At 51.6% G+C, this 21,871-nt stretch overlaps 8 protein-coding genes across 8 annotated transcripts; 5 read left to right on the top strand and 3 right to left on the bottom strand.

Moving 5' to 3' along the window:
- Positions 1 to 216: 216 nt before the first annotated feature.
- On the top strand, positions 217 to 1,501 carry T310_0770 (PfkB family kinase; the record flags this gene model as incomplete). Its single annotated transcript, XM_013476337.1, has 4 exons — positions 217 to 251; positions 312 to 939; positions 1,020 to 1,081; positions 1,150 to 1,501. The coding sequence occupies 4 exons, from the start codon at positions 217 to 219 to the stop codon at positions 1,499 to 1,501; spliced, it is 1,077 nt and encodes a 358-aa protein (XP_013331791.1).
- A 606-nt stretch (positions 1,502 to 2,107) lies between these two features.
- Positions 2,108 to 4,048, bottom strand: T310_0769 (uncharacterized protein; the record flags this gene model as incomplete). Its single annotated transcript, XM_013476336.1, has 6 exons — positions 2,108 to 2,251; positions 2,435 to 2,441; positions 2,503 to 2,667; positions 2,930 to 3,325; positions 3,515 to 3,906; positions 3,959 to 4,048. The coding sequence occupies 6 exons, from the start codon at positions 4,046 to 4,048 to the stop codon at positions 2,108 to 2,110; spliced, it is 1,194 nt and encodes a 397-aa protein (XP_013331790.1).
- Positions 4,049 to 4,463: 415 nt separating this feature from the next.
- T310_0768 (uncharacterized protein) lies at positions 4,464 to 6,251 on the top strand (the record flags this gene model as incomplete). Its single annotated transcript, XM_013476335.1, has 8 exons — positions 4,464 to 4,615; positions 4,674 to 4,726; positions 4,771 to 4,802; positions 4,871 to 5,056; positions 5,111 to 5,431; positions 5,469 to 5,667; positions 5,830 to 5,975; positions 6,027 to 6,251. The coding sequence occupies 8 exons, from the start codon at positions 4,464 to 4,466 to the stop codon at positions 6,249 to 6,251; spliced, it is 1,314 nt and encodes a 437-aa protein (XP_013331789.1).
- A 1,249-nt stretch (positions 6,252 to 7,500) lies between these two features.
- Positions 7,501 to 8,357, top strand: T310_0767 (uncharacterized protein; the record flags this gene model as incomplete). The annotated part of the gene is made up of 3 exons (XM_013476334.1): positions 7,501 to 8,065; positions 8,141 to 8,261; positions 8,306 to 8,357. 3 exons carry the CDS (start codon positions 7,501 to 7,503, stop codon positions 8,355 to 8,357), a joined length of 738 nt encoding a protein of 245 aa, XP_013331788.1.
- A 567-nt stretch (positions 8,358 to 8,924) lies between these two features.
- Positions 8,925 to 10,947, top strand: T310_0766 (C2H2 finger and ankyrin domain protein; the record flags this gene model as incomplete). The annotated part of the gene is made up of 2 exons (XM_013476333.1): positions 8,925 to 8,976; positions 9,041 to 10,947. The coding sequence occupies 2 exons, from the start codon at positions 8,925 to 8,927 to the stop codon at positions 10,945 to 10,947; spliced, it is 1,959 nt and encodes a 652-aa protein (XP_013331787.1).
- A 240-nt stretch (positions 10,948 to 11,187) lies between these two features.
- Positions 11,188 to 13,417, bottom strand: T310_0765 (uncharacterized protein; the record flags this gene model as incomplete). Its single annotated transcript, XM_013476332.1, has 7 exons — positions 11,188 to 11,212; positions 11,311 to 11,374; positions 11,546 to 11,663; positions 11,769 to 11,928; positions 11,974 to 12,143; positions 12,240 to 13,316; positions 13,367 to 13,417. The coding sequence occupies 7 exons, from the start codon at positions 13,415 to 13,417 to the stop codon at positions 11,188 to 11,190; spliced, it is 1,665 nt and encodes a 554-aa protein (XP_013331786.1).
- A 2,522-nt stretch (positions 13,418 to 15,939) lies between these two features.
- Positions 15,940 to 17,611, top strand: T310_0764 (uncharacterized protein; the record flags this gene model as incomplete). The annotated part of the gene is made up of 4 exons (XM_013476331.1): positions 15,940 to 16,471; positions 16,518 to 16,672; positions 16,752 to 17,103; positions 17,160 to 17,611. The coding sequence occupies 4 exons, from the start codon at positions 15,940 to 15,942 to the stop codon at positions 17,609 to 17,611; spliced, it is 1,491 nt and encodes a 496-aa protein (XP_013331785.1).
- A 1,284-nt stretch (positions 17,612 to 18,895) lies between these two features.
- T310_0763 (Helix loop helix transcription factor EB) lies at positions 18,896 to 19,956 on the bottom strand (the record flags this gene model as incomplete). The annotated part of the gene is made up of 2 exons (XM_013476330.1): positions 18,896 to 19,251; positions 19,281 to 19,956. 2 exons carry the CDS (start codon positions 19,954 to 19,956, stop codon positions 18,896 to 18,898), a joined length of 1,032 nt encoding a protein of 343 aa, XP_013331784.1.
- Between the last annotated feature and the right edge of the window lie 1,915 nt (positions 19,957 to 21,871).

Raw genomic sequence — 21,871 nt, 5'->3', positions numbered from 1 at the left:
ATATTTTAATCTGGGGTGACCCGCTGCAATTTTAAATTAGCACCCGCCATATATGGCACTCATGCAGAACTAGAATTGTTGTGATGAATTCAGCTCTTCCCTGACTTCCAGACCCTGAAGTATATACTGCTTTGTCTCACGACACCGCAATCACGTGTACTGAGTCGAGATTAAGGCCAACAAGGCAAACCGTCCGCCGTGATGGGGTCCCTCGTCATGGTTGGCGCATGCTACCTCGACACGATCCTAACGTAAGGATGCAATCCCAACAAAGCAATCTGGACTCGACTCTCATCATGTGAACTGGACAGAGTCGACCACTACCCGGATGAGGATGAGAAGCTTCGAGCTTCGAGCGTGCGCCGGCGTCGTGGGGGCAACTGTCCCAACTCCGTCGAGGTCTTCCAGCAGCTACTGGATTCATCGCCGGAGCACAACGAAATATCTCTGAATCTTGCGGCCGTGCTACCGGCACGATCATCTGTTGGCAGCCAGCAGATCAAGGCCTCGTTCGGTCCGCGTGTCAACCTGCAGCACTGCATCTACCGGGAAGCCTTCAACGAACCTGCGTCCAGCTATATCATCAAAAGCCAGTCCACTGGCAGTCGAACCATTGTCAACTACAACGAGCTGCCGGAGATGACAGTCGCAGAGTTTGTGCAGATTGCAGACCAGCTGGTGCGCACTACGGATGACTGGTTTCATTTCGAGGCAAGTTCACTTCTCGTTTTATTCATCCCTCACTCTACCGCTGTTTATTTGCTGACAGATCCCTTGCAGGGACGAATACCAGATGTAACTTTGCAATGCATGCAGTATCTCCGCCAGCGCCATCCCGCAGTCCGGATCAGTGTGGAAGTCGAGAAGCCTGGTCGCGCCGGGCTGCAAGAGCTTGCCGCAGGGGCAGATGTAGTGTTCTACGCCAAAGGCTGGGCTCAGGTGATTATTGCGTAGTCTCAATTATGGTTTACTTAGGTACATTTGCACAGTACAATCACTGACCCTTTGTGTGACGACAGGCCAACGGCTATCGATCACCAGAGGAATTCCTTCGAGCGCAAGCGCAATTGACGCCAAAAGCGTACGCCTTTCTCTGATCTGGAAGATTTGGCGCTCGCGGTAGATAACTCCTGACTGACTAGCGAACAGACGGTATCTATGTTGTACCTGGGGCGAAGAGGGCGCTGCGATTATGGATCTTGCCGATAGAAACACACCTACCTACGAGTCTACTCCCGCGTACACAGTAGCACACGGCCAGGTCGTTGAGTACGTAGAGCCCATTTCGTCCCTGAAAGACTGCGTTCTCACCCTGAAATATAGTACCATAGGTGCTGGCGATACCTTCATAGCAGGCATGCTCTACAGTCTGCTCTGCCACCCTGATGACTGGGATTTGTCGCGTAAACTGCGCTTTGCCAACGAGCTGGCTGGGCGCAAAGTTTTCCAGGAAGGTTTTACGGGGTTAGGGGATGCAATGAGGCACCATTTCGAATCCTAAAACCCCATCTCACTTGATATACCTCAGTCTATATAATCTCAGGAAGATTGTACAGGTGCAATCGCAACGATGAACGATGAATGATAGAGACAATAGATCCAAGCTTAAACTCAAGATGGGTATATTCATATTGAAGCATGGGCTATCTAACTAGATTCCGTCATAGAATTCATACCTGAATTGACTGCTAACATGATCGCCAAGCAGTCTTTTCTGACCGGGGCCGTGGATGCGTTCTCTCGTGGTGTCAAGATGGCGAACAGGCCCTCGAGAGTAACTGGGATTAGATAAGCAAATATATCAGGAGTAAAAGTCGATGTGATTTGGAGTGGCAACGAAAATGATGAAAATGGGTGGGGCACAAGTCGGGATGCAGATAAGCTTACCAGGTAAAACTTCCCTCAACAAGCAAAGCCTCTGTAGTGTAGTGGTTCATCACGACGGATTCTGATTCCGTAAACCCTGGTTCGATTCCAGGCAGGGGCTTAGCGAAAAAAAGGATTTCCCTTTTTATTCCCGCCTAGAAGGCGGGAAGTCTGTACTACCTACTTCCATTTTTCTTTTTGTCTTTTTTCTTTCTTTTCTTTCTCTTTTTCTTGTACGGAGCTAGGATATATGGGACGATGGCGCTGATACGGAAATGCCCTCGGCGTATCGGACACCGAATGCGACGCCTGGAGTACTCCGTAGAGAACCGGCGTTCTTTGAGGCGAAGGATCGAGGATGTCTACTCCGTACTAAGAGACCAAACTATAGAAGTACGCACGTAGTGCGGACTGTTCAGTTAGCTATGTAGTTAACATGCACTCATGCCATATTCTCTAGCTATTTTTGTTCAATTGCAAGGGTGGAAATTCAATAACCGTCTCATTGAATTTACTCGAAGGATAGGTAGATACTGCGTGTGTACAGTAAGAACTGTATAAAACTGACTATGTAGCTATAGAACAAACAACTACATAGTACGCACGATACCATATACCCACCAACTGCTCACTCACGTCTTAATACTGCCCTTAATACTGCAATTGATACCTCTACTCCTCATAATACGGCCGCTCCGCCTGCGGGGTAATCCGCACCATGTGTCTCCTCGTCTGGCTTCCTTCGCGGATTTTGAAATCGCGCAATGCCGAGCTGGAAGCACATCAACTGTTAGTCCCAGACTGGACAGACATGCCAAGACGGCATGATAATGGCGATATTCAATAGAAGAAGAAATATGAGTTGAGTGCAAGGCGCTTGGCTTACTGCTGCGTCACCCGGTTGTCGTACACTACCACCGTGCGGGGCGTCCAGTGGACGCGGATATGCCAGTCTTGGCCTTTTTCGATGTGGTCGAAGAGGAAGGTGAGGATGGCGTCTTCGATTAAAAAAAAATACTAATTAGTTACAAGACAAAACGGCCTCACTAGGCAGACGACTTACTGCTTTCTTCCTGCTTCCACCCGACGATCTTCCGCGTGTACAGCCGGTTGACGTAGAGGGATTTGCTTTTGGTGACCTATCGTCATCAACATCAACATCATATCAGCATCAATGCCATATTTCCTAGTATTCGCTCCACGCGGGAAGGGCAGGGCTCCTACCGGATGCGTCCGCACAACCGGATGCATTGTCTCAATAGGCTCGCGGATATACCGATCGCGATGTTGATGCACGGCCGCCTGGGAGAATCCCGAGTGCGTGGCATAAAGTCCTGAAATCCGCTTGCGGAAATCCTCAGATAGGTGCTCGTAGGCAGCTGTTGTCGACAGATACAGCGTGTCTCCGCCGGAGGGAGGGCCATCGAGGACGAAGAAGATGGTTGTTCCCATGCCGTTTCTATAATAGTGACAGTTAGCAAGCTCTCGAAGGGATTCATGGACTTATGTAATGTACAGTACATCTCATAACTCATGTCACTGTGCCACTTGACGCTGCTGACATTGTTCGAGATCTCGTTGTCGACTGCGTTGCTCCTGCAGCAACTTCGTTAGCAGAATATCTGCGACTCAATGGGACTCTGCTCACACAAAATCGCGATACACGGGCAGAATCTCCGAATAGTCCTTGATATGCCCGCCCATCTGATGGACATGCAACGGGCCAAAATAGCGCCCAAACGCGCGCTGCCTCTCGGGCCCGATATCAGCAAAGTCCTGGTCGCGGAAGACGACCACGCCGCGCTCAGCCGCCAGCAGGGCGAGCTCGTCTTTCTGCGCGTCGCTGAGCTGGCTCAGCTGGATGCCGAGCAGTTCGGTGCCGATGTTGGGCGTGATCTCGTTGACGGTGACGCCGGGGGCTTGCAGGAGGTTTTTCTTCTCTGGGTCGGCGCGCAGGCCGACGTCTGTGTGGGCGAATTCTTCCAGCGGAGGCTGCTTCAGACCTGGGGTGTAGTAGGGGAGGTACTGGGCGTATTTGTACTGAATTCAGCTGTCAGTTTGTTTTTCTCTTGATAGGGAACTGAATGCATACCTCCACCTTGTCGTAGTCGATAGAGGTCTCGCTGCGAAGCTGCTGTCGGGGCTGGTCATGATCGTCACTGGTGGCAATTGGCGGAGTCATTTTCACTATCGAAACTGAATATTAATGACTCTAAGAGACGTTGAGTGATAATCTGGAGAAGATAATACGCACCAGAGGAGAGTGACTTGCAGCAAAAAGGTGCAATGGACTATATGTATGTACCATTGTATCGTATCCACCACGCTATCAGACTAATAATGGCATCTAGAACATAACGGCTTCGTTAGACATGCATATGTTCGGCTATCTGAGCCAGTCGTATGAAGAGCTATCGTGCTGGTTGATTGCGTCGTTGACAAGGCAAATCTCACCATAGCTGGCGTTAGGCATGTACATCAGCAAGGATATTATCTCGAGGCTGCTCAATGAAGTAGATAACGATTTAGTATTTGCATATATGCCATATCACAATGCTATTTTTCAACCATATATCTGAAATATGCCCAAATCAAGCATGACTGCTTCAGCGAGTCCTGCAGACGAATCACGGGATGGAGATCAACCAAAAACGTCGCGACTTCGACGATTCCTCGGCCTCTTCTGGGATACCCTGGACGGCGATCCCCAGGAGAGGAAATACGTGCAGAAGCTGGATCTGTTTCTGTTGTCAGTAGATGACACTTCCCTACTGAATGGATCGTCTTACTAATTGTGGTTTGTCAAGTTCGTATATCATGCTCGGATATTTCATCAAGTATTTGGACCAGCAGAATTACTGTAGGAAACCATCCTCACTGAGACGATCCCTGCTGACTTGATAGCAAATGCCTTTGTGAGTGGCATGCAGGAAGATGTGAGTCTCACATCATATTTGCTCTAAAAAAGACCGTTTCTATCTGTGCTGAATACGTACTGTTATAGCTCCACCTCTACGGCAACGAGCGTAATCTGCTGGTAACATACTTCAACATCGGCCTGATCATCGGCACCGTCCCATCCCAGCTGGTCCAGCTAAAGTACGTGCGTCCGTCGATCTGGATCCCAACGTACGAGCTGCTCTGGTCCGTGCTGGTGATGGCCATGGGCGGAGCGAAGAATATCCAGACTGTGAGCTCCCCTACTATACTACAAGTCTAGTAACATACATTCTAATCGTTTCAGCTATATACTCTGCGCTTCTTCGTCGGCCTCCTCGAGTCGTGCTCGTTCCCCGGCTATGCCGCCTTGCTGGGCAGCTGGTACGGCCCCAATCAACTGGGCAAGCGAGTCGCGCTGTTCGAGCAGGCGAGCGCCATCGCCGGCATGTTCAGTGGCTATCTCCAGGCTGGCCTCTACCGGGGGATAAACGGCAAAGGAGGGCTAGCTGGGTGGAAATGGCTCTTTATCTTCGATGGCATCATCTCGATTCCCAACTCCGTCTGGGGGTGCTTTGCTATCCCAGATCTGCCTAGCAATACTAGAGCATTCCACTTTAGCAAGAATGTATATTCCCCCCCTAATTAGTACATGCATCAGGCAGATGAGCTCTTACACCAGCAGGACCGCGACTACGGCATCCAACGCATCCAGCGCATGGGACGCGCCTCGCCGAAAAAGCTCACCTGGCGTCGACTCAAGGCGATCTACACAGGCTGGCATCTATGGGCCTTTATTTTTGCCTACGTGTGAGGGAGCTGACTCCACAAACGTGATCGAAGCTAATCAACTGATTGCATTATGTATGTAGCATGGTTGCAGAAGCAGGCTCCGGATCCGACTATTTCAACCTCTGGCTCAAGGCGGAGAAATACGACGTCGTGCTCGTTAACACCATCCCCAGCGCCGGCAACGCCATCAGCGTGCTTTCGTCGCTGTTCTTCGGCACAGTGGCGACCTGACAGGTCGACGACCGGAGACGGCCATCGTCGTGTGCGCCATCGTCATCGTGGCCAACATCCTGCTGTCCATCTGGCACATTGGCAAGGGAGGGCTCTTCTTTGCGTTTTTCCTGTCGTATACTTCGGCCGCGGCGCAGCCGATCATTATTGTAAGTTCGTTTCCATTCTTCTATTTTACTCTTTCTCTAATTCTGTCGCAGGCCTGGGGCCACGAGATCACCCAACACAACGCCGAGCTGCGCCAGCTGCTCGTCGCGACGGGCAACATCTTCACCTACACGTTCAGCGCGTGGCTGCCGGTGGTGCTGTTCCCCACGTACGACGCGCCGCACTACAAGTACGCCTACCAGGTTCTGGTCATGTTTGGCGGACTGTCCATTCTTGGTATCTTCTTGTTGAAATACCTGCGAGAACGGGAGCTGTAGGTGGTCGTCTTTTCTGCAGAGGTCATTGAATTCGTCTCAGCTGACTGAACCATAGAAGGGAAGCGAAACCGCACGGGTTGACGGAATCCGGCCTTGTGGTAGCTGGTGAAGAAGAAGAAAGGCCATCAAATTAACGCTCTTAGGTTGTTGACACACAGTATGGATTCGAACTGTTCAATAGACATAGTAACTGCAAATAATCCGGACTAAAATTTAACATTAACAAGAAAGAAAAAAAAGACGAGAGGTCTATCCATATGACCTTCTAGTATAGACATAGAATTGGATAATCAAACACAAAAATCTCTTTTAGTTATTTTGTTTTTCATATACAATCCAATATTACAATTAGTATAATACTATTATTATAATAGATAAGACAATTAATTGGAGAGAGGCAGTGACTCCTGTCAGTCGGCTAGACTTGTAGATCCCAAGTCATGGTGAGACATCCCTGAATACGGCCTCAGCGCCGATCACGACAACTGAAACGAATTAAGCATAGTCGCAGCTGGGGCCATCCATATGAGGGATAATGTATGTCATATATTCCCTCAGTATTATCGAAATTGAAATTGAAACTCACTAGCAATGACCCTGTCTGTATACGAATTCTTCTCTGCACCTAGGACTTAAGGCACTCCTGACATCAGAATGTAAATACATACCCATGTCACTGATTCTACTTTTACCATCCCAAACAGCCAGTGTTGACGATAGGGTTTCTCCTGACAAAGTCCTGGTTGCAAGCAGCCCTTGAAACGTGGCAACGTAAGCTTGCCGCCGCCTCCTGTTTCATCGACATGGCATCGAAACGGCGGATAAAAGAAAAATAAGAAGGGAAAAAAAAAAGACATCGCTCTCTATAAGCTGGTGTCTGTCTCGAGTTTCAGGAACTCTTCGTCAGGCCCGTCTAAACCTATCTGTCTGGAAAGTGTATCGAATATTCACTCACGTCTACGTTAGCAGGCGTTTGAGAAGATGGCTAGCCAGAAGAAGCTGGACGTCGACATTTGGATCTCGAGAAGAATAAATTCGTGGTTCCATCCGGACTCTATGACTCTTGTTGTTTTCTTTTTCTTCTCCAGCAGTGCTCACCTTTTGATTCCGACTTGGATAGTTCTGTTCTTGTATCAGCTGGTCTGATAAAGAAAGCATTAATCATTGACTTTTCTTGTTGAATTCAATTCTTCAATTCTTCCATTTTCGTTTCTTCTTCAGACTGAATAACTTCTTCGAAACAATCAACATGCAGATCTTCAGCCTCATTCTCCCTCTCAGTCTCTGCCTCTCCGCCCTCGCCGCTCCCGAAGGCCACCAGCATAATGAACACAACAAGTCCAACAGCACGACAACCCACGACTCTGTCAAGGCCGCCTGCCGGGAGATGGACAAGCTAACGCAGCTGACCCATCTGGCCAGCAACCAGACCCTGCTGGAGGACTACATCAGCAAGAAGAAGCTCAACGCGTCCGAGGCCGCCGAGCTGGAGACCAAGGCTGCCAGTGCATCGAAGCAGCTGGCCACGCTGGCAAGCAACGCGACGCTCGTCTCGCAGTGCGCCATTGTCAACGCCCACGAGAGCCTCGTCGTGACGTGCGAGCGCATGGCCCGGCTGGAGCAGTGGGAGAAGCTGGAGTCCAACACGACGGCGCTGGACGAGCTCGCGGCCAAGAAGAACCTCAGCCAGGCGGCCATCGACCATCTGAAGGACAAGGCCGCCAATGCGAGCACGGAGCTGAAGGTGCTGGAGAGCAACTCGACTCTCGTGACGGCTTGCCAGCAGTTGCAGGCCAAGAAGTCGAACGGCACGGGTGAGTAGCAATATTTGCCATGCATGTACTGTACGTACTCTCTCAGGATGAGAACTAACGGACTGCTCTACCTAGGATCATCCACCGCTTCCAGCAGCAGTGCCAGCAGCAGCTCCACAACGACGAGTGGCGCCATGCCACTGCTGTCGATCGGAAGCAGCTTGTGGAGCTCCGTCGGTCTGCTTGCCCTGGCCGTGTACGTCTTCTTGTAGGGGTTTCACCAATCATGTCATGTTGCAGAGGTGATGATGATGATGATGATGATGATGATGATGATGATGATGTGCGATGAGAAGGAGTCAGCTCGAGAAGAAGTCTTAATTAGCAAATCAACAGCTAGCAGAACAAACGTCTTTCATTGATAGCTGGCATTTTCTGTTTTCATTCTCAATGAGTCCTTTGCATCTGTCTTAATTCCAGCTAACTAGTAAAGACATGGTTTAACCTGTTGCAGGGATCTAGAGATCTATGTCATGTTGATCAGCACCAATAAGCAGTATTATGCACATGTACACATACTACTAAAAGGTTCCTAGCGTAGTCTGAGCCACACTGACAGGCCCAATGCGCTTGCTGCTCTGACTGAGTACGGAGTAGAGGAGAATTGCATCTTTCTGTATTTTTAAGGCAAAGACGTAGAACTGCAACACTATGATTATGACTCAGGGAGGCACTCTTCGCATTTTCAGAAATGCCATCCGCAATTGCGTATTGTTGATTCTATGACTGGGGGTGACTCATTGTGAATCATCGACTTGGAGTGTTGGATAAATCTTTGTTGCGGAACTCGAGGGGCTCGCCTGATTAATTCCTGCCCCGCCACTCCTCTTGTCTCGCACTCTCCCACTCTGCGGACGCCATGTCCAAGGACGCAGCTGAAGTCGAGGACTGGCTGAAGAAGCCTCTCTATGGTTGGTCCATGTTCTTCAACATTTTCTGTGAAATGCCTAACTAACTCGTTTTTTTTTCCTGCAGTGTACGACCTCCCTCCCGACTTGCTGTCAAGCTTGACAGTCAAGACAAACGGCCAGCCCACGCCAGCTGTCACGACCGGAACAGCAACCCCCGACACCGCCGAATCGACTGAAAAAGAGAACGGCATCCCCGCGTCGAATTCGTGTGCACTGTGCCAGGTCTCGTTTCAGGATGTCCAGGAGCATCGCGAGCACGCGCGCTCCGACCATCACCGCTACAACGTCAAGGCGCAGCTGCGCGGCAACCGGCCACTGAACGAGGCGGAATTCGCGAAAGCGATCGGCGAGATCGATGAGTCGATATCGGGATCGGAGACGTCTGAATCGGAGGACGAGGACGACGAAGGCGCCCGTTCGTCAGAGTCAACGCTGGTGGCGTTGTTGAGGAAGCAGGCGAAAATCTCCCAGGAGGCGGACGACAGCGAGGCGTCGCCACGACGCAAAGGCGTGGGAAAACAGCCTCTGTTCTGGTTTAGCAGCCCGCGACTGCCGTCCAACACGGCCCTGGGCGTCTATCGAGCCATCTTTACCGATGTGGAACAGGACGAGCCGGACCACCTCGTTGAGTCGCTGCGGAAAAAGCAGCTGCCTCCCATCAGACGACAGAACGGTGCTCAAGCTGCCGGCCAGGATGCTGAGACCTCTGCGGCTGGTCCGCACATCTTTATGTGTATGATCGGCGGCGGCCATTTTGCGGCGATGATTGTCGCGCTGGCACCGGAGATCCAGAAGCGGTCCGGTGGTGTCGAGGAACGACAGGCGAGGGTGATTGCGCACAAGACCTTCCATCGTTATACGACGCGAAGAAAACAAGGTGGTGCGCAATCTGCCAGTGATGCGGCCAAGGGAGCGGCGCATTCCGCAGGGTCCAATCTGCGGCGGTACAACGAGGCTGCGCTTGAGAAGGAGATCCGAGAGCTGTTGCAAGAGTGGAAGGGCATGATTGACACGGCGCAATTGCTGTTTGTACGCGCCACGGGGAGCACGAATCGAAGAACGCTCTTTGGCCCGTATGAGGGACAGGTGCTGCGACACAATGACCCAAGACTTCGCGGATTTCCGTTCAGCACTCGACGCGCCACTCAGGGAGAGCTGATGCGGTGTTTCAAGGAACTGACCCGCGTCAAAGTCAGCCAGATCGACGAGGGAGTGTTGGCCGCGGCCGAGGCGAAGCAGCGAGAGGCAGCGGCGGCCAAGTCGCCCAAGCCAACGGCGCAGCCGACAAAGCCGAAGATCTCGGAGGAGGACGAAGCGGCGATGCTTCACACGTCGCAGATCCAGGCCCTCATCCGTCGCTCGAAAGCGCCCGCTTTGCTGTCCTACATCTCGAACAATTCCATCCCGCCATCCTTCTCCTTCTACCCGCCTGATGCCCCGCAGAACTATCATTCTCCCACGCCGCTTCATATGGCGGCGAATTCAAATTCGCCTGTGCTGGTTGACGCACTCCTCGTCAAGGCCAGGTTCGATCCGACGATAGCCAACAAAGAGGGCAAGACGCCGTTTGACCTCGCGAGAGATCGCGCCACTCGTGATGCGTTCCGCGTGGCACGGCACGAGCTGGGCGAGTCTGCATGGGACTGGGAGGCAGCACACGTCCCGGCACCACTGTCTCGCGCCGAGGCAGAGAGCCGTCAAGAGCGCGAGAGAGAAGCCGCCGCAGCGGAGGAAGCCAACCGCCGCAAGGCGGAAACCGAACGGCTGAAGATGGAAGAGGCCGCCAGGGCGGCCGCAACCGAGAAGCGGAAGAACGTCGGCGGCCGAACGCTGGCATCTGTCGAGAAGACGGCCGCTGAGAAGAGGGAGGAAGAAATGCGAGGCATGAGTCCGGAGATGAGGATGAGGTTGGAGAGAGAGCGCCGGGCGAGGGCGGCCGAGGAGCGGATTCGAAGGATGCAGGGGAAGTAATAAAATCAACCAACCTACAAACACTACAATAAACAATAAATCTAGATTCTACGGACGGATGAGAATCTAGGACGCATTGCACAAAGTGCAGCAATCGAGTTGCACAGTCGTGCGAGTTGCCACCAGACTCCTTCAAGCGGACTACATATCGCTCGGGTGAGAGAGACTCGCTTGCCATGAAGGAAGGCCACATGCCCTCCCTGCAGCTCTGCGAGGCGAGTTCCGCATTTCTTACTCGATTCATCGCCAGATAGCTAGGGACGTCCTAGTTAATATGCTGCAGTTGATATGGATTCTGCCTGACAAAAAAAAAGAAAATGGTATTGTTCAGGAGAATGACGACTGTATTTTATGCATACATACTCTTGATGCAGAGCTCTGATCTTTACTGACTGAGTTACTGGATCTGTGCTTGTCTCGTCATATACTGTACTGTACATAGATGGGGGAAATTCATTTCATTCAATAGCTAGATATGAATGCGAAAGGGAAAATTAGTTACCGATGGAAAAAAAAATTTACTCAGTGATAACGATAATAAATAAACAGTTCCGATAATATATAATGTGTCAATTTATAGTACCTATGAAACCCTAACCTTGTCCACTTGATGGATGAATGGATAGATGGATGGATGGGTCAGTCAAGCCGACAACAGACAAACAGACAGGCAGCAAGCTCGTAAGATCGTATACGATAAGATACACCGTACCTACCTACCTAGGTAACAACCTACCTACCTAACCTACCTACCTTGAGGACCAGACCACCAATTTCGCCACAGCACTACTTCATCGCCCCTCTCTCGCAGCAAGCCTCACCATCAGCGGCTTCTTCTCCCACAGCATATACACCTTCTGGTCCGCCCAGTCCGCACTCTCGTCGCAAAGCGACAGGTCGAAGTGCCACAGGACTTTGGCCAGGATCAGGCGCATCTCGTGGTATGCAAGACTGCCAGAAGTCAAAATCAGCCGTCGTCGTCTGTATATATCAAGCCTGATGACAGATGGATGATGCATGACCTACGTCTGTCCTAGGCAGTTGCGTGGTCCAGTGGAAAATGGCTGCAGGTACTTCTTCTTGTCTGAGGCGAAGGACTTGCTGTCAGACAGCCAGCGCTCCGGGTGAAAGGAATTGGGGTCTTTGAAATTTTGCGGATTGCGGTAGGTGGCCCACTGGTTGACTGAGACGGTTGTCTGCTAGAAGTTAGTATAACCAATGCATTCTCTCACACACACTCTCTTTTTTATTTATCGAAGACGAACATTCCCCGGAATCATCTCCCCGCATACTAGCATCCCCTCGGGCGGCGTGACTCGAGGCAGGCCAACTGGCACCGGCGGATACATCCTCAGCCCTTCCTCCAGACAGGCTTGGAGGTATTCCAGTTGCAGCAACTTGGCAAAGGTGATCTCTTCGTCCGACGCGAACGCTCCCCGGATTTCCCGCGTTAACCGCTCCAGTTTGGCCGGATTCATCAGGAGGTGATAGGTCAGTCCGCTCAGGAGGGTAGCCGTAGTCTCCGTTCCGGCGATCATGAAGGTGATCGAGTTCGCGTACATCTCATCCAAGCTCAGGCGCAAGTCATCTCCCTCGGGCCGGCTGAGCACCAGACCCCAGATGTCTGGCCGGGGGCTCTTCTTGGCCAGCCGTCGGTCCACGCGCTCGATACAATACTGCAAATGAGCCCGCTTTTTCTCAACCATCGACTTGGGGATAAGGACAGAGAACAGAAATCCTAACCAGGGTAGATACCGCGACGTCTGGAGAAAGGTGGTGGTCTTCAGCGATGCGAAGATCAGCGACACCCATGCGTTGTACTCCGACCCGTGCAGCAAGCCCAGCGGCTCGCCAAAGGTCAGGTCACCCATCACGTCGAACGTGGTGAAGTTGTACATCCGGACCAGGTCAACTTTTGTTTTCGGATCCTCTCGCGCGACCGCGTCCAGCTTGTGGACCAGAAGATCGACATATTGCCGGATGAGAGCCTCCTGCTCTCTCAACGCTCGATCCGAGAATGCGCGAGAGAAATTGCGGCGAAACCGGGCATGGTCCGCATTATCTGCGCGGATGATGTCAGGGATGTTGTTGAGATGAGCCCGTCCATAAAATCGGAGGTCCTTCAGGGTTAGTTGTTGATAGATATCCTTCCACGCCTCTCCGGTGGAGTAGCTGAGCTCGTCCGGCGCGATTCGAATCACTTCGCCGTATCGCGAATGAAGGTCTTGGACCCAGAATATCAGATCTCCGTTCAGAGAATGCCACAGGAACGGCAGCCTGGTCACCGCGGCAAGTTTCGGCCCGGGGAATTTGCGGAGAGGGCTAAAGTATAGGCGATAGACGGCGAGCGCGGCCAGGTACGCCAGGGTCTGCAGTCGCCTGTTAGTATCTCTGCGTAGTTGAACCGTGGAGCACTTACCAGGCCGACAAAACGCAGGAAAGGATGCTGCTGTAGTATCTGGAGATACATGGTTATCATCTGCTGTGCTAGAAGGGTGGAAGATAAGCGTTAGCCGGTAGAAAGGCCATTCGAATCGGCGGCGAAGGCGACTTTCTCGCCTCGTGCGCCATTTTTATGCATTTATTCATCCATCCACCCGATTTCGCATGGGCAACACAGCTATAGTTCAGCAGAATCGAGCCGGTGAGTTTCCAGCGGCCCATGCGTTCCCTAAGCGAGGCGCTATACTGTATAAGCCCTCACGTCTCCCTCTCCAGCCTCATCTATTCGTATTTCACGACTTCCTCCTGCGCTGACACTGTCGGAGCGCTGAGAGGTGCATAATTCAGCCGTGGCACAGTCATACACTAGTTATGCAGTCGATCAACGACGACATAACTGGAGCCACAAGTCGCAGGTGACGTGATAAGACCGACATGCTGGCCCCTCGCATGGCATATGATGCTGTCGATAATCTTATCGCCTGACCTGTCAGCTGCAAAGCTAGCTATTTCTCTATTAAAGATATGGACATGACTCGTACATATGTCTGCATACCCCACATCAATGTTATGTAGCCCATTGAGAGAAACTGTCGTACTCTGGCGGACTTGAATGAAGAGAAATGCGATTGTTGGACTTGGATGACCATTCACAAGCACAGAGGTCCTAGGAAACATCCTATCCTCTTGGAAACCGTATTTTCTGGTCGCTCACTGACGAGCAACTGGCCAAATTTTCAACCCGTCTCACAAACCAGACAATCGCGTTGGAATTATAAGAAGACAAGCGTGGAGATAGACAGTTGGTTGCTGCGGCTGCTGTTCCACGAGAGTTTTGTATTGAATCTGTCCTGGAATTAGCCAATTTCTCGAAGCAAAGCAAGAGTTCACCACCAAAACGAGAAGACAAGACACGCACAGGCAGATATGCGGAGGTTTGTCGCGTGGGCATTCGGGACTTGGTGGCAGGCGGGATCATGTGATGGCTGGCATTTAGGCCGTGATTTCCTGCGGCGCAGACAGTCATATAGTAATTTAATAGGGCAAATAATACAATACATTATATAGGATATCTTGAATAGTTGGAGGACGCGCTAACGTGTTGCACATTTGCATGGCATCTTTTCCAACAGAGTTGGCAACATGAATTCAAAATTATGGGTGAAGTATGAATAGAAGTTGAGATGAAGTTTAAGATTTAAATTAAGGTCCTTAACGTAATAAACATATGTGAAACTAAATACTTACTGTCTCAGGAGCAAGTTGTTGATTTCTTGCTTCTGGCACGACAAGACGCTCTGGAGGATTTCCGGGAGAATGGGGTATTCCAGGAGCAGCCAGCTCGAATTCGCCTCATTGCAGATAGCTCCAATTATGTAGCTGGGGTGCTATTGTCGAAGGAAAGATGGTTACAAAGGCGACGCTAAGCCCAAAAAAAAGACAGAGAGGAGGAAAAAATCCGTGTGTATTTCTTTTAAAATATTCAACTCATTCAACTCAAGCTTCGTGCGAGGAATATTTGCAGGAGATCGAAATCAATGATAGATAGGAATTTATTGATATAAGATTCGTTCGTATATTCCGTACTTAAACTCCTCGATATACTCCGTATGGTTGTTACGATGGGTAATACTTCACCGTCAAAAATGGGGAAAGACAAAGAAGAAACTAACCAAAATTGATGAGAAATTCTAGAATTATTAATTGCATCACCGGTATGTACTTTCAAAATAATTCATTATAATTATTGGATCCAGAACAAGCTTCTGGTAAGAGACGAACTCGGGAGAAGTCCGAACAATGGAAAAGACCTGATGATCGCCAATTTGACAGTGCTTGGCCCACGTGCCTGTCAGTCTGTAATCATGTTTATTAATATCTATACGCAGTCGAGACTAGATTCCGCTGGAGACGTTTTGTGGTTTTATCTCGACAACGGTGCTCCATATTTGACAGCCCGACCACGTGCCCGGCTCGCAACCGTCCATCCGATCCTTTTCCATCGACATGCTGTCAACAGGCCATTCTTCTTCCTTTTCATAGACTGAACCAACCTATCTGGTCCGCCTCTTCCGCATAGATTGCTTCCCCTGGCCAGGTACATCCGCACTGAGGTACTAAGAATTCATCGAAGCTTTCTTGTCCCGCGTTGCCTGAACTCAAGCGTGTCCACAGTCTCCACCGTGATAGCGGCGCGCTCAGATCGCCAGTCAGCTATCTGCATGTCCACACGTGCGTGCTGCAGATCTCCGCGCCAGATGCGGCTTACCAACCGCCTCGCCGTGATTGGAGCGAGGGTGATCCCGATCTGCCATCGCCATCGAGGATTGAACCAAAAGGGGAAATTACAGGTGGGATGATGGCGTTGCTGCTTATTATTTTCCGTTGCATTCTTATTTTTCTGTTTCTAATTCGTTTGCTAACCGGTGCTCAGATTCAATTCAAAGGCGTATATATATCGACCGTGCAATCCTCATCATGGCTTGCTTTCCCTGCCATTGTTCCTGGCGGGATTGACTCCAGGCGAGGGTGATTGCTACTGACGCCGCCATGAGGTGCTCTCTGATCACCGCCAGCCTGACGGCTGCTGCGGTCTTGCTCAACCCTGCTCTGGCCGCTTCCAATGACACGACCCCCATGCAGATTCGTCTGGCCTATGCCGGATCGACGGGCATGGTCGTCAGCTGGAACACCTACTCGAAGCTGGACCGTCCGACGGTCCGCTATGGACTCACTCCCTGGGCCCTGACGAAGACGGCCTCGTCAAACGTCTCCGTCACGTACCCGACCTCGACGACGTACAACAACCATGTCACCATCACCGGGCTGGAGCCGGACACGGTGTACTACTACCAGCCCCAGAACAGCAACTCCTCCGTGCCCTACAGCTTCAAGACCAGTCGTGTGCCCGGTGACCACACCCCGTACACGATCGCCGTGGCAGTCGATCTGGGTCTCATGGGCCCGGATGGCCTCACCACGCACGTGGGCAACGGAGCCAGCAACCCGCTGGGTCCCAACGACACGAACACGATCCAGTCGATTGAGCAGAACCTGGACGACATTGACTTCCTGTGGCACCGTACGTTTTTGTCCCCTGCGTCCTGACCTGGCTAACCGTTCCCCAGCCGGTGACATCGCCTATGCGGACTACTGGTTGAAGGAGGAGATCCAGGGCTTCCTGCCCAACACGACGATTGCCGATGGGGCCAAGGTCTACGAGTCTCTGCTGAACCAGTACTACGACGAGATGACCCCGATCACCTCGAAGAAGCCCTACATGGTTGGACCAGGCAACCACGAAGCCAACTGTATGTGTCTTTGTCTTTGATTTCTAGATATCGTATTGACTGACTCTTCAGGCGACAACGGCGGCACCACGGACAAGGCACACAACGGATAGGACCTACACGGTGAGCATCTGCCAGCAGGGCCAGACCAACTTCACCGGCTACATCAACCACTTCCGCATGCCGAGCCCGCAGTCCAAGGGACTGGGCAACTTCTGGTACTCGTTCGACCACGGCATGGTGCACTACATCCAGCTCGACACCGAGACCGACCTGGGCCACGGCTTCATCGCTCCGGACGAGCCCGGTGGCCCTGAGGGCGAGGACGCGGGCCCGTTCAGCAACCTGCGGGATGCGCAGACCAACTGGCTGCAGCAGGACCTGGCGTCGGTGGACCGCAACAAGACTCCTTGGACTGTCGTCGGTTAGTTTTGCCGTCATCCTTGATCTTGCTCTGTTTTTACTGACTCGTCCTTTCAGCGGGCCACCGCCCGTGGTACATCAGCGCCTCAAACGACAGCAGCACCATCTGCGAAGCCTGCCGTGAGGTCTTCGAGCCACTCTTCCTGCAGTACGGCGTCGACCTAGTGCTGTCCGGACACGTGCACGCATACGAGCGCAACGCGCCCATCCGCACCTTCGACGTCGACCCGAACGAGCTCAACAACCCGAGCGCGCCGTGGTACATCACCAACGGCGCGGCCGGCCACTACGACGGCCTGGACACCCTCAATTACCCGCTGCAGCCGTACGCGCGGTACGCGCAGGACACGGCCTACGGCTGGAGCCGGCTGACGTTCCACAACTGCACGCACCTGACGCACGAGTTTGTCGCCAGCCGCAACGGCACGGTCCTCGACAGGGCGACGCTGTTCAAGGATCGGAAGTGCCAAGGCAACGACAATAGCCAGGGTCAGCAGGGTCAGCTGTAGCAGCAGCAGCAGCAGCAGCAGCAGCAGCAGCAGCAGGGTAATGGAAACGGTCACTTAAGCAGTGATCTTTCTTTCCCTCGCTGTCTGTCTCTTTCGTCCAATTTTCTTTTTCCGCTTTCTCATCGAAAGAGGCAGGCCGTCATCGGTAGCTTTTGTTATTATTAGAATTTCTTATTCTTTTCTACTTCTACATGCATCCGCATGTCCATGTGTACTTCTCCACAGAGCAGGTCAACTAGATACAAGTTTTTTAGATTCATTTTTATCCTTTTTTTTTTTCGTCTGTACAGTATATGAAGTACATATGTATGTACATACAGTACTTGTGTAACAAAGTACTCTACTTCACGTATACACAAGACGAGATGCGTATAGAAGGAAATAAACAGACTACGCTACTTGACAAGCTCAGTCAGATCTTGAGTCAATCCATTCATTCATTCATTCATTCATTTCACTCTGTGTGCCTACTTAAAACCAGTACTAATGGACGAACAGATGAATGAATCCTATAATATAATGAACTTCATTGCATTGCATTTCCGTTGTAACAGGACAAGTAGGGGGAAAAAAGAAAAGCAGAAAGAAAAATGACAAAGGAAAACGCCGCCATTCCACAGCTGCTACTACCTAGCCAGCCATGCTAAGCCAGCCAAGTTGCAGCCTGTGTTCACGCACGCAACCCGCTCGAGCTGTTGACAAGAACAAGCCCGTAATCGCAATCCCAGCACCTGATCTCAGTTCGCCATCCTAGCCTACCTGGAAAGATCAACTAGCATACACGAGGAAGAGAAATGAAGAATGCAAAAAGCAGCAAACAAACAAACAACCCGCAGCAAGTTGGAAAAAACAGCAAGCAGAATGTCAATGCAATCGGATCGAATGAAACCGGATCAATAACCCTAGGAACCGTTTAACTCTAAAAGATGAACAGACAGAGAAAAGAAAAGATTAGAGATCAAATGAAGGAAAAATTCTGATCTGGTCTGCAGCTGTCCTCGGAGACTCCGCCGTCACGGTCATGACTTCGCTGGAGTAAGCTCGACGAGATGCAGCTGGGAGTGGGAAAATCGGAACGTCGACCGAATCTGGAAGAAAAAAAAAAGCAATAATAATACGACCATGTCTGTCATTCAGAAAAAGGAAAGGTCATCACATGCAGTTCATTCGTGAAAATTGGAACCCGGTTCGATAAAAGAAACAGCCGCCCAGACGAGTTCTACCGCTTGAGTACCGGTCTGACCGCGCAGATCTCTGACGGAATAAGGCCGGTGGTGTCGACGTCTATGAGGACTGGTTGTGGTCAATCTCGAGCTGTCCGAGGTCCTTCTCGTCATCGTAGTCATCAAACTCGAGACCAGCGTCACGGCAGCGCTGGATCCATTTGAGAGCAATGTCGCCGCGGCGGTTGACCTCGGCCTTCAACTTCGCGTTCTGCGCGCTGATCTCATTGATGGCATGGCTCGTCGTCATTTGGGTCTGTTCCCAGCGGCTGTTCATTTGCTTCTTTTCCTCGTGAAGCTGAACAATGTATTCGATGGCACGCTGGAGAATGGCACCCTTGTTTTTGTCGCAGTTAGGAACCAACTGAGCGATCTGGTTGATTCCCTCATTGATCGTCTCACGACGCCGCCGTTCCACTAAGACAAATCATATTAGACATGATCACCATGGGCTTCATTAGGGGGGGCAAGGGAGCAAAGTTCACCTTCTTTGTGGTTGTTCTTGCGAAGAGCATGCCACTCGGGAGAGCCGACAGTTGGCTTTTGGTTCATGCTCTGCGCCTCGCGGGCTGCATAGACCGCCGCAGCAGTCGAGTTGGGGCCATGACTGGCGCCCATAGAAGGCTGATTCATGGAGGGCTGATTCATCGAAGTCTGGTTCATCGAAGTCTGATTCATCGAGGTCTGATTCATAGAAGCCTGATTCATTTCATCGCCAAAGCTCAGGCCATGGGTCAGGTTGGTAGTGCCGTCAAAGCCTGCATCAGGCGGAGGAGGATATTTGTTCTGCGAAGGGTGAGCCGCCAGAGCAGCCTTGGCCGTAAGGGCATTCTCATCAGAAATCCCATTCTGAGAGCCCACGTGCTGCAGAATTTGCTGGTCGATGTTGCTCAACTCCGGAGACGCATTCGGAAGTCCATGACCATCATAAGGGCCTAAGGGCGAATGAGTAAAGCTCGACTGGCTGTCGGTCGGTGCGCTCAGACCTTGGACATTTCCGTTGTTGCCACTGTGGGAGGAGGATGTCGCAAGACGTTGAGGCTCAGGGCCGGAGTTGTCGTCTTCCCGCTTTCTCTTGTTCGCGCCACTGTTGTCAGTAGTATTGACCGTCGGCTCAGACATTGTAGCAGATATTCCTTAGTTATCCTAGTTTTGCAGTATAGGTCAGAGGTAATTCCACAGGCTACAGGGAGGCGGGCACACTACCTTTAACGAAGGACACCGAATTTGATTGATGGTACGGGCAAAGAGGCAATGCCAGTCAATAGGGCGCTTGAATCACTGCTATGCTGAGGCTCAGGATATCTGTAGTTAGCCAGTCAGGTTAGTCTGTTTGTCTAAGCAGGAGTAGTAGTCTAGACATATGTCCCATGAAATTCAGTGCTGTGATTTCTTTGCATTTTCATAGTAGTAAGAGATATACGGGGCAGAACAGTGATGGATTGAAAGCGCGATAAGCAACGTGAAAGTGACGGGTTAGATAGTGACCATCTCATTTCAAGGGCAGTCACAGAGGCATGGAGGGACTCTTTGGGGCTCCCCAAAGAGCTATAGATATGCACTGTGTCCATAAATTACAACGGCAATCAGGATACTGGAAAGGGCGATCCTAGGCCATTTCCGACCGGTGCAAGAGGACGCGACCAGGGAAATAACCCAGGGCGGCATTGTAGCGACCGACAGCCATCGCTGAGCAGGAGACTACGCGTGGGATCCAGCGCGATCAACTGTTCTGCCAGCTGGCGGAGCTGTGATGCTGCTGATGACGGCAGGATGGGCCAGGTGGGGAGAGCATCAGAGGGAGTCTGGGGGGGCGTACCCTTGGGATCTTCTGTTATCACCTGACAGGAAGTCACGGGAAACAACAGTATGCGCGACCAGGACAAGACAAAGCTCGAAGGCAGATTCGGGAGATTTGGAAGCCCAGAAAGTGGGAGATTAATGTAGAAAGCGCAAGCAGAGCTGCGGCAGTTGAATTCTGCAAAAAAGATGAGCAGAACAGGAATTATTTTGCATCGACAAGTACACGAAGAGCGAGTACTTGAGGATCGCGAAGTAGTAGTCGATGCAGAGAGGGCGGGCTGCTCACGTGGCGAGGGAGGAGAAGAAGAGGAGAGTTGCTGGGCGAGGTATCTCCGGCGGGCGATACGGACCAAAGGTGCCACTGCGCGCAACAACGCGTCACCTGATGCGGCCTGCAGCCTGCAGCCAACGGGCGGCCGTCTGCCGGAGGCGGTCGGGCCCAACCGTGACGGAAGGAGGGGGAACCACAAGGGCGCTATCGGTCTTAGTCACCGTAGAGTGAGGGGATCAACCGGCCAGCCTCAAATTGTGGATGGAATCACAGCACCATCACTGAGCATTTTTTGTAAGTCTTTTTCTGGTATCTCCCCTGCTGCTAGCCCCCTCAGTCACCCTGTTCTTCACCATCGACTGAAGAGCTGATCATGTGCAAGAATCCCGTGGACCAGTCTGCCAGGGCAGATGGCCATTCTGATTGGCTGGGCCTGGTTCCGAGGGGGGTCCGGAGGGTTGTTCTTCCGAGAGCACGTGCCCGGCCCTAGCCCTGTGTGTCTGTCTTGCTGCTGGGCTTGCCGTCAGCCTCTAGCCATGACGATTCAGATGATCTCGCTGCAACAGTCTCTCTGCAGCAATGATCGACTTTGGATTTGCAGATGATGAGGGACCCTGGACGCTGTCCCCCAATCTGGAGTGCAGGTGTGGCTATCCATCCCTATGCATCGGCCCGGCCCTCCCTTTAGTCATGAATTAGGCAGTCTGGCCACAGGACTCGGCCTCGAATGGCTATTTTGTTCTGCATCTGCAGCATCAAAGACCTTTGCATTCAACATGCTTGTTTTCAAGCACAGTTGAGGTTTCAGTATCTTTCTCTCAGCTCCCGGTCCCCATTTTCGCCACTGCCCATCAGCACCCCTCTGGATTATGACACTCGATTGAATGTGTTTGGTATCTTCGAAGGCGATCTTCATTGTCGATTTCCATATTTCTGTCGTCCTTTTTTTAGTCTTCCCCCCCC

This window comes from Rasamsonia emersonii (genome assembly GCF_000968595.1).
Source record: "Rasamsonia emersonii CBS 393.64 chromosome Unknown ctg1118621759963, whole genome shotgun sequence".
Classification (NCBI taxonomy): domain Eukaryota; kingdom Fungi; phylum Ascomycota; class Eurotiomycetes; order Eurotiales; family Trichocomaceae; genus Rasamsonia; species Rasamsonia emersonii.
Note: the sequence above shows the minus strand (reverse complement) of the source record. Positions and strands in the feature narration are given on the sequence as shown.